Source organism: Nycticebus coucang, chromosome 2 (genome assembly GCF_027406575.1).
Source record: "Nycticebus coucang isolate mNycCou1 chromosome 2, mNycCou1.pri, whole genome shotgun sequence".
Taxonomy (NCBI): domain Eukaryota; kingdom Metazoa; phylum Chordata; class Mammalia; order Primates; family Lorisidae; genus Nycticebus; species Nycticebus coucang.
This window is the reverse complement of record NC_069781.1, coordinates 114,378,085-114,388,531: the sequence shown is the minus strand read 5'-3', so window position 1 is coordinate 114,388,531 and position 10,447 is coordinate 114,378,085. Positions and strand designations below refer to the sequence as shown.

Here is a 10,447-nt window from a genome sequence, read left to right as displayed (position 1 = left end):
ACCCTGGGGCCATCTCCTTGGAGCCATCACTGTGTTTGCCAAACAGTCAGGGAACAGAGGGGAGTATCCCCCAACCTCTGTTCTCCCAGCCAATGCCTCTCAAGGGTGGAGGGAAGACCTCTGGGTGTTCCCCTCCCCTTCCTGCAGGGCAGCCACAGCAAAGAAAATAATAAAAATGTTCATAAACACCCCAGTCAGAGCCTGTTCCTCCTTTGCTCCATGGCTCCTACCTCTCTTAGGGTCAAAGCCTAAGTCCTCCCTGAGGCCCATCAGGCCCTGCACGACCTGCCCAACCCTCCTGCCCCCTCCTCCCCACTCTCTCCCCCTCCTACTCTGCTCCAGCCACATGAGCCTCCTCATTGTGCTTCCAATGCCAGGTGTGGTCCTGCCTCAGGGCCTTTGCACAGGCTGTGCCCTCGCCTGGAGCTCCTTCAAGGGCTTTCCTCAGAGAGACCTTCCTGGACCCCCATTTTAAAAATACATACCTCCCCACTCCCCACACACATTTTATTTTTCCCATCATCTATAAGCACTAATGCAAGTATTTTACTTGTCTGTCTTCCCTGCTATACTATAAACTCCCAGAGGACAGAATATGTTTTGCTACTGCTGTGTCTCCAGGGTGGAGAACTGCTTGGCACACAGCAGGTGCTCAATAAATACTTTTAAATGAACACTGAATGGTAAATGAGGCATTTACTAGGTAAATGAACGTGGAGGGATAGAGGAGAGAGCTATCTTGCTGGGGTAAAGTCTGAGAAGGCTTCCTGGAGGAGGTGACTTTGGAATTGGGCCTTGAGCATGGATGAGATGTGTCCAAGAGACGGGTGGGAAGGTGGAAAGGTGGGAAGGGCATTCCAGGCAGTGAGCATAGCCCAGACAAAGGCCAGGAGGTATGGGGACACTATGCACAATTCAGTGGGAATAGGGCAAAGTATCCTAGTAGGGCTAGAGGGCGAAGCTAAAAGGTAGAGAGCTTGAGTTGTAGTCTGAGGGCAATGGGGAGCTACAGAGGTTCCAGAGTAGCAGCAGGGAGGCAAATATGGCTGGCCAGTGGGAAGTGGGTGGGGTTCCCAGAGCTGCCCTTTGGACAGGATCCCAGGGAAGCCAGGGCCACCCTGACTTCACTGCACCAGACTGTGGTTTCCCAACACCCCACCCCACCTCAGGGGAGGCTGAGGGGCAGCTGAGAATGTGGTCACAGGATGGAAGGGCCCTCATGAGACTGTCCCATGACCCTTGTCCTGCCTCTGTCTCCCTTATCCTGACCAGTGCAACTGGAGAAATCATAGCGAGACCAGCTCCTCCAGGGCCAGGCCCAAGAGCTGCCCCATCTCCCTCTTCCCTGTCCTATTTGTTCCCTGCAGTTTCCAAGAAATTCTAATTAATACTAAGATGAGAAGTACATGATAGGTAGATGCAACTGAGAGGGCACTGCTTAGCCCAGGCAGGCTGGGTAATAAGGGGGGAATCCCAGACAGGGTGACAGGTGAATAGGGAAGTATCCTTCCTTCCAAACGTCAAACTCTGGCTTGACTCCCTGCCCCCCATATCCCTGATACTCTGAGACTGAGACTCATGCAGGGCAGAGCAGATGCCATGGCCTCTGGACAACACAAAGCACCTTTATTCTGGAGCATGATTCCCAAATGGCTAAGCACGTGGGTCTGGCACAGTTGGGAGGCTTTGGGGGGACCCCTCAATCCAGTATATTCAAGCTGGGGGAGAAGGGGTCTCACTTTTCAAAGCCCCAAATATTATAGAAGCCACTGGGCAAACGTGTTTTGGGGGGGAGTTTCTTTTTTCTTTTCTTTTGAGACACAGTCTCACTTTGTCTCCCTCAGTAGAGTGCTAAGGCATCATAGCTCACAGCAACATCAAACTTTGGGCTTGAGTGATCCTCTTGTCTCAGCTACCAAGTAGCTGGGACTACAGGCGTCCACCACACCACCTATTGCTCACTCCCAGCTATTGAGAGAGTTTCAATCAGCTTCTTGGGGTTGGGGAACAGGACAGAGATGAAGAATCCAGCTCAGGACTAAAGTCCTTGTGGTTCTCCAGGGTTCTTTCCTACCGATCCAAGGGAAAGACCGGAGGGTCCCACATTACAGGTACAAAGTGTTATTGACTTGGTGCTTATGTAGAGCCACAGGGGAGCAGCTGGGACCTTGGCATGTGGGCACCCACAGTCAAAAGTCCAACTCTGGCATGAGAGTGTGCTTGATGGAGGGCCTGGGAGGGTCTAGCTCCTCCTCACGAATGTCCCCTTCCCCATGCTGGGCCTGCCAGGCTCTCTGCTGAGCTGGCCAGTCCAGATGTGCCCAGCGAGGGTCAGGGCTTCCAACAACCTCGTCGACGTAGGCTGCCAGGTCAGGCAGGGGTTCGGGGGACTCCACAAGGATAGGTGCAAAGGGCCCCACCAGCCAGGGCAGTGGCACAGCCTGCACCACTAGCTCCAACAGCTCGTCTACACAGGCGTGTGCCCGTGCCACACTGCCCCGGCCCTCGGCCACTGCAGTTGCTGGCACATCCTCCAAAGAGCGGGCATTGGCAAAGGTGGCCTGCAGGGCGTCCACACTACGCCGCACCTCAGCCACCATCTCCTGGACGCCAGCAGGCAAGCCCCGCACGTTGGCCTCCAGGGCGTCCACCGTGCTCCTCAGGTCCTGGGTCAGGCTGCGGGACAGCACCAGAGTCTCTAGCTCCGCCTACAGGCAAGGGTGGCAAGGAACTCAGTTTTCCTGACAGACACCTGATGTGACCGACTTCCTGACTTTTTTGCAGTGTACCTACAATGGAGCCACCGACCTGGCTCAGTTTCCCCCATGCACACAGACTATGACCTAGCTGTGCCTCAATCTCCCTAATAGGCACAAAGGGGCCCCGAACCTGCCTCAGTTTCCCTGACAGAAACACAAGGGGACCCAGCTTTGCCCATTTCCCCAATGGAAGCCCAGAGGGACCAATGCCTTGCCTCAGTTTTCCTTGTGGAAACACAATTGGAGCCTGCTCTTCCTGTTTCTTCCATGGACACCCATTAGGACCATTACCCTTCCTCAGTTTCTCCCATGGACACCTAGCACTTGGTTTGAGACAGCTTGAGCCTGCCCCTGGCAGCAGGGACTGACCTGGAACCCCTTGCTTCCTCTCCCTACCCAACCTGGTGGCAGCCACCACCTCATCTGACCCCCCAGGTCCTTCTCACCTGGCTTTGGCGCTGGCCGTTCTGCAGAGGGTGCTGGCTCCACTCCCCGAACAGCTTGTGTACCTTCTGAGGGAAGGCTGGGACACTGGGGGTCACCCCGCCCTGCATGAGGTCAATCTGCAAGGACAGAGACCATGGCTGTCAGGGCTAGAGGATTCAGAGAGAGGGATGCAGGACCAACCCTTACCCAGATCTGGCTTCAGTAAGCATGTAGGTGACACAGGCACATCATGAATGGCCTTGTGGGCTGCGGGGAGGACTTGGGCTTTGGCCCTGAGGAAGGTGGGAGCCATGGAGGGTTGTGGGCAAAGGGACAAGCCCTGACTCAGGTGCTCACATGCGCCCCCTGATGGATTCTTTTTGGAGACGAAGTCTGGTTCTATTGCCCCAGGCCAGAGTACTGTAGTGTCATAGTTCACAGCAATTTCAAACTCCTGGGCTCAAGTGATCCTCCTGCCTCACCCTCCCCAGTAGCTGGGACTACAGATGCCTGCCACAATGCGCAGCTAATTTTTTTAGTAGAGATGGGGTCTTGGTTCTTGCTCAGGCTGGTCTGGAACTCCTGAGCTCAAGGGATCCTCCTGCCTCAGCCTCCCAGAATGCTGGGATTATAGGCATGAGCCACCCAGGAATGCTGTGATTATAGGCATGAGCCACCAAGGATTCTGATAATAAGCAGGCCAAGGTAAGAGGAATGCTATTTAGCCCTTGAGCCCATGGGGATGGAGGCAGCCAATCCTGGCTCTGCCTCCCCCTTCAAGCTAGCACTGGACCAGGTACTCAGCTGGTGCTCAATTTATGCTGATTAGCCTGATCCCAGAGCTGGGGCAGGCAGAGAATGCTCACCAGCTCCAGTGTCTCCTGCAGCTGGGCCAATGCGTCCTGGGCACGGCGTTTGCTCTGCCTCAGTTTCCCTAGAGAGTGCTCATATGCCAGGTGGCGGATCCGTGATGACAGGGAGCCCAGACGCACAAAGTAGCCCTGTTGTTTTCTCTGATCCTCCACTGAGCCCACTTCTGGGCCCTCAGCCTCAGCCGCCAGTGCCACTGGAGGATGGACAGGGAAAAGAGCATCATCGTGGCCACCCCTTTACATCTACTCACCCCTCTTCTGGGTAGACAAGCCCATGGCCTCCCGAATTTTTTATTTCCCTTTACTAATATCAATGCAGTTAATCTTCCCCAAACCCTAGGGTTTTGGCACTATTACTGGCTCCATTTTACAGATGAGGACAATTGATGTAAACTAGAGGGTGCAAGGGGCAAAACTGGATTCAACTCTAGGTCATGCTTAACCATTCTATTAAACAGCATCCTAAGGAATAGATTGCAAGTGCATGGCACACAGTATGTGCTTAATCAATGCCTCACTGCCTTCCTGCTAAGGAAGGAATAAGTGAACACATTCTTCTGATACTATAAAGCAGGAGCTGAAATTTCACATCATCTCCAGGGTCACGCGGGTATCAAGAATGACTGAGGGAGATTAAGATGTAAAAGATCATGGAATAGTAGGGGGAAAGAAACCAGATTTATCCGCTTGTCTTCAAGAAAAGCCAGAAATTAGGATTTGCAGTGCAAAATCTGATTGTGAAATGCATGAAAAGAATTAAAACGTTTAAAAGATATTGAAATAAAAAAGATATTGCATGGGCCAAATAATGCCATTTAATAACACCACAAGTTTGAGACCTTGGTCCTCAATCCTGTAAGTCAATTATGCCCTCTGGGGTCTACGTGACCTTATTTCTGGTGGGATATGGGCTGGGGGCCGCACAAGTGACATAGAGGTCAGGCCTGGGTTGGAGCTCCATGTTTCCAGCTGATCTGCTGTGTGTCATTGGGCTAGTCTTGGGCCTCTTTGATTTATACCATGGGGTGATGGTGACTAGGTGAGAAGATTTAGGGTTAGGTGGAGAGGGTGCCAGCCTCACCCAGCTCCTCCTCGGTCATGGGCAGGCAGTGGTCCACCAGCTCCTCGGACTTCTCCAGCACAACATCCACAGCATGGCTCATGGAGTGCTTCAGGTCCACACTCCAGCGCCGGCCCCGTCGTGCTAGGTCCACCATGCCTGTGACACCACTGACCACTGTATCCTTGGCTGTGGTCACCACCTGGTGAGAGGGGTCCCCACTCTAGGCAATGCAGGGCTCTAGTTCTGTTTTTCCCACCCACACTCCCTGGGGCCGTGACTCAATGACTCTCAGACCTCTCTCTGGCTCTGGGCCTCATTTTCCCCTCTATAAAATTGGTGGGGGGAGGGTTACAAAATCCAAGATCCTTCCCTCAGAGAGGTTGTTTGGTTTTTTTTTTGGAGATCGAGTCTCACTATGTTGCCCTCAGTAGAGTGCTATGGCGTCACAGCTCACAGCAACCTCAAACTCTTGGGCTTAAGCGATTCTCTTACCTCAGCCTCCCTTGCAGCTGGGACTACATGTGACCACCACAACACCCGGCTATTATTTGGTTGCAATTGTCATGTTGTTTAGCAGGCCTGGGCCAAGCTTTAACCCGCCAGCTTTGGTGTATATGGCCAGTGCCCTACTCACTGAGCTACGGGCGCTGAGCCCATCAGAGGGGTTGTTGAAGGAGTTGTGGGTTACCAGCACCTACTGGCACAATATATGTTAGTGGTGATTATTTTAATCAGGCTGTTATTTTATTTTTTTGTTTATTTTCTTTGAGACAGAGTCACCCTCCATTGCCCAGGCTAGAGTGCAATGGTGTCAGCCTCGCTCACTGTAGCCTCAAACTCCTAGGCTCAAATGATCCTCTTTCCTTGGACTCCCAAAGTGCTGGGATTATAGGGGTGAGCCACCAGACCAGGCTATTTTATTTTATTATTTTATTATTTTAATTTAATTTTATTTTTTTAGAGACAGAGTCTCACTTTATCACCCTTGGTAGAGTGCCATGACATCACAGCTCACAGCAACCTCCAGCTCCTGGGTTTAGGAGATTCTCTTGCCTCAGCCTCTCCAGTAGCTGGGACTACAGGCGCCTGCCACAACGCCCGGATATTTTTTTTTGTTGCAGTTTGGCCGGGGCTGGGTTTGAACCCACCACCATCAGTATATGGGGCCAGCACCCTGCTAACTGAGCCAAAGGCGCCGCCCTATTTTATTATTTTATTGAAACAAAGTCTTGTTCTGTTGCCCAGGTTAGAGTGCAGTGGCATCATTATAGCTCACTGCAACCTTCAACTCCTGGACTCAAGTGATCTTTCTGCTTTAGCCTCCCAAGTAGCTGGGACTATAAATGCATGCCATTGTGCCTAGGTAATTTTTCTGTTTTTTGTAGAGACAGGGTCTTGCTATGATGTCCAAGCTGGCCTCAAACTCCTGGCCTCTAGTGATCCTGCTGCTTTGGCCCCCCAAAGTGCTGGGATTACAGCCATGAGCTATGATGCCTGGCCCTGGCTGTTTTTTGCTTTTTGAGGGGTGATGATGTTGTTGTTGTTGTTTTATTTTTGAGTCAATACAAAACCTGGCTGGTACCATCCATCCCTCCCACCTCTACTCCGGCCCAGCCCAAGGTTGTCCCCATGGTCTGGTCATGCTAGGTACCGTCTCTGAAGGCTGCTGGAGGAAGGGTAATTTCTCTTCCAGCTTGTCCAGGCCTCTGCAGGCAAGATCATTCACTGTGGCCACTGAGGGGAGAGAGGCAGAGATTTAGGAGAGATAGGGACACAGCAAGGGATATAGAGGGATGGAGGGCTAGAAGGAGAGATGAAACAGAAAGAAAGAGAGGAAGCCCACACTCAGGAGCTGGATAGTCACCCATAGATGTAGGAAGGCCTCTTGAGACTTTATGCCTGATGAATCTAGGGAAGCCATGAGGAGGTTGGGATGGATGCCCAGGTAGGAAAATAGGAGGAGGTCCTGACCACAGGGTGCTGGGGGCCTCACTGCATTTTGCTGGCTCGCTGGGAGGGCATGCCACCCTGCCAGTGTGGTAACTCCTCAGCCTTACATGCGGCTCAGATGCTTTCACAGACAGACTCAAGGTCACAGGAGCTGGCTGAGAGGGAGGTCAGGGAGGTGCTAGGCTCTTACTCTATCACATGAGAGGCCAGAGATCCTTCTGGCCCTCACCTGTCACCCCTGCCAGGTTGGACACCTGAGATTGTCAGAGGGGTCTGTAGAGATGTCAAAACTGCAGAGGTGAGGCTGCAGGGATCAGGACAGGTGGAAACAGGGCAAAAGGGAGGGAGGCTGGACAACAAATGGACCCAGGCATGTCAGGCCAACAAACAAGGGAGGGGGGACCGAGGAAGGGGACCACAAGTGAATAGGGAAGGGCAGAAGGCCAGGCAATCAGATTTAAGGGGGACATAACTGTCAAAGAGATTGAGGAGAGGTGAGATAGGGGCAAGATTGGCAGATGGACATGTGGACGGATTGAGGAGGGACACCTAATTCAGGAGGATGACCCCAGGTATGTTATGCAGATGGACCAAGGATGGGGTAGAACACGGGGCAAACCACAGACCAGGGGCACTTACACTGGGGCTGCAGGTGGTCAAGCAGTGGCTGGGCATGTTCGAGGGCCTGGGTGGTCAGGGAACACACACAGTGCTCAGCCAGGCGGCAAGCGGAGCCCAGCAGTGGGTGCCTGTCCTTAGCTGCACTGTAAGCATTGAAGACTGCAGTACATGTGTCCCTAACCAGAGGCAGAGCCACCATACGCTGCACCACGTTCTGTGGGAAAAGGTGACATTAGAGGGGCCCCCTGGGGAAGGTAGGGGTCTCAGACTCATCTGAACCCCCTTTCCCACTCTGTGCTAGGACTGAGGCATGGGAGAGAGAGTCGAGGAAAAGTGTAGTGAGCAGGCACTATAGCTGCACAGACAGTGCAGCCGCACATGGATGTGAGATTGTTGAGGTCCCTGCCCTGCACTCACTGGCTCCCATTCTCAATGGCGCACACGCAGCAATGCATGTTTTGAAACACACTTGCCCTTAGTACTTGTGGGGGATTGGGTGGCAGGCCCAGCCTACCCTCAGTATCCCAACTCTACACATACTCAATTCTCACAACAGCCTTGTAAACCTGCGGATATGAAAAGTTGGCCTTTAGTATATATGGTTTTGCATCCCACGAATATTGCAATTTGTCTGTTTGAGGGAGGAGGCATTAGAGTTTAGCAGTTACAGGCAAAGCCAGTGGGGCAAGACAAACCTGTTTTCAGTCCTGGTTCAGCCACTGCCCAGCTTTGTGAACTTGTGCAAGTGATTTAACGGCTCTGTGCCTTGGTTTCTGTATCTATAAAATGGGTTTCTGGGATTGCAATGAAATATTCCAGGAGTCTGGGCGGCGCCTGTGGCTCAAGGAGTAGGGCGCCGGTCCCATATGCCGGAGGTGGTGGGTTCAAACTTAGCCCAGGCCAAAATAAAAAAATAAAAAAATAAATAAATAAAAGAAATATTCCAGGAGTCAATATAAGTGAACCACTTAGAGGTCTGACTGATACAAAGTACGTGCTATGATTGCTGTTGTGAATACTATTGTGTCATTGTTGTTGTACAGAATGTAAGCTGTGATCCCTGTCATTACTTTTACTGTTGCCATTGTTGTTACAAAGTATATGCTGTGATTGCTGCTGTTACTATTATTGTGCCATTGTTTTTGGTCAGGGTGTTGCGAGAGTTGGCACGGAGACCCAGGGGTAGCGGAGGAAAAATGTTGGGCAGCGGCCAGATGAGTTGACTGGGTGTCCTTGGACAGACACTCCTCTACCAAGACCCTATTACACCCCCTAAGCAATGAGCAGGATATACCAGACATGCTCCAAAATGTTTTCAGAATCACATTCACCCAGTGAAGACAGGAGTGAGAGGGGGAAACCTGCCTGAAACTGCCCCAGAAAGGACTGTTCCCACACCTTTCCCCTCACCTGCTGGTCATGCTCCCATGAACTGGGGCTGGGAGCCTCAGCAGCCTCATCTTCAGACATGTCTGCTGCAGAGTCACCTGGGGGGCAGGACAGAGTGAGCAGGGGTGTCTGCACACCACTCCTTTGGGCTCATGCCTTGGCCCTGCCTGGCTGGACTCCGTGACTGGAACAAGTCTCATTTCTTCTTGGGGCCTCAGTTTCTTCATCTGTGAAATGGGATGATGTATGGGACATGGACATTGCATGCACAGGGCTTTGCATACAATAGGGGCACAATAAAGAGTCCATGGCAAGGTGGAGTCACTGTAGTGACTCTTTGAGCATGGGTTTTGGGGTAAGAAAAAACTGAGTTTAAATCCTACCTTTACCTGCTGTGTGACTTTGTGCAAGTACCTTCACCTCTCTGGGCTATTTCCGCTTGTGGAATGGGGGAGGTCCCTCCTGCCCTTGCCTGGGGCCAGAATTGCACAAGCAGCCCTCTTGCGAGGGTGGATATGGTAGCTGCAGAATCCTGATTAACTCCACAGTTCATCTGACAGATGGGGAAACTGAGGCACACAGTAGGTATATGCTGGGCCCAAGGTCACTCAACTAACTAGGGGTTAGAGCCTGGAGCTCGACCTTAGGCCTCAGACTCACTGCCTGTGTTTCTTCCCCCTGTTACCACCCTACAACCGCTGAGCCCTGGTCCTCATCCAACTGGGTCCCTAAGCTTCAGCCAAGTGGGGCAAGGGTCTCACCATCTGCTCTGGCCCGTCGTACCCCTCCCACGCCGCCAGACCTCCGTCCAACCACCTGATCCGGAGGTCCTCTTACCCCAAGCCCAGGGGCACTCCTGGATGCCACCCACACTGCACTCACCTGGACGCGCGCAGCCCCTAGAGGAGCCTCCACGGACCCCTGACTCGGACTCAAGTCTCCGCCCACCGCTGGCCCGCCCACTTATACCTGCTCGGGGCGGAGCCTCTGGGAACCGACCAATGGGGAGACGCTGTTAGGGGGCGTGTCAAGGGGCGTGATTACACGCTACCTCCGCCCTCTCTTTTTGCCCGCCCACTCTGCGGTTGCCATAGCAATCCGGGGACGCTGGTTGGGAAGTATTAAGCTGCTTTAGATGGCCAGTTTGGGCCACCTGTCCCTCTCACTGCTGTTGTTGTGGAGACTTCAGAGGGTGATCACAGTCCCTGATGCCTTGCCGAGTAACCTTGGCAAAGTCCCCAATGACTTTCTCTCTTTATTTTTCTTTATTTGCTTCTTAACTCAGAAGCCAGGCCAGCCCTTTGGCTCGGATCTCCATTTTACAGACAGGCAAACTGAGGCTCAGAAAGCTTAAGCCACTTGCCCTG

At 52.6% G+C, this 10,447-nt stretch overlaps 1 protein-coding gene across 3 annotated transcripts; it reads right to left on the bottom strand.

Moving 5' to 3' along the window:
* Nucleotides 1–1,605: 1,605 nt before the first annotated feature.
* Nucleotides 1,606–10,035, bottom strand: PLIN5 (perilipin 5). 3 transcript variants are annotated; one of them, XM_053579539.1, is made up of 10 exons: nt 9,963–9,981; nt 9,102–9,178; nt 8,387–8,485; nt 7,710–7,905; nt 6,772–6,854; nt 5,755–5,814; nt 5,139–5,319; nt 4,052–4,251; nt 3,206–3,322; nt 1,606–2,708 (listed from the first exon to the last, which is right to left on the bottom strand). In XM_053579539.1, exons 4-10 carry the CDS (start codon nt 7,888–7,890, stop codon nt 2,190–2,192), a joined length of 1,341 nt encoding a protein of 446 aa, XP_053435514.1. In that variant the 5' UTR covers nt 7,891–7,905; nt 8,387–8,485; nt 9,102–9,178; nt 9,963–9,981; the 3' UTR covers nt 1,606–2,189. The 3 variants fall into 3 exon arrangements, with proteins under 3 accessions (XP_053435514.1, XP_053435501.1, XP_053435507.1); XM_053579526.1 differs by lacking the exon at nt 8,387–8,485 and having other exon boundaries at nt 9,963–10,035; XM_053579532.1 differs by lacking the exons at nt 5,755–5,814; nt 8,387–8,485 and having other exon boundaries at nt 9,963–10,035.
* Between the last annotated feature and the right edge of the window lie 412 nt (nt 10,036–10,447).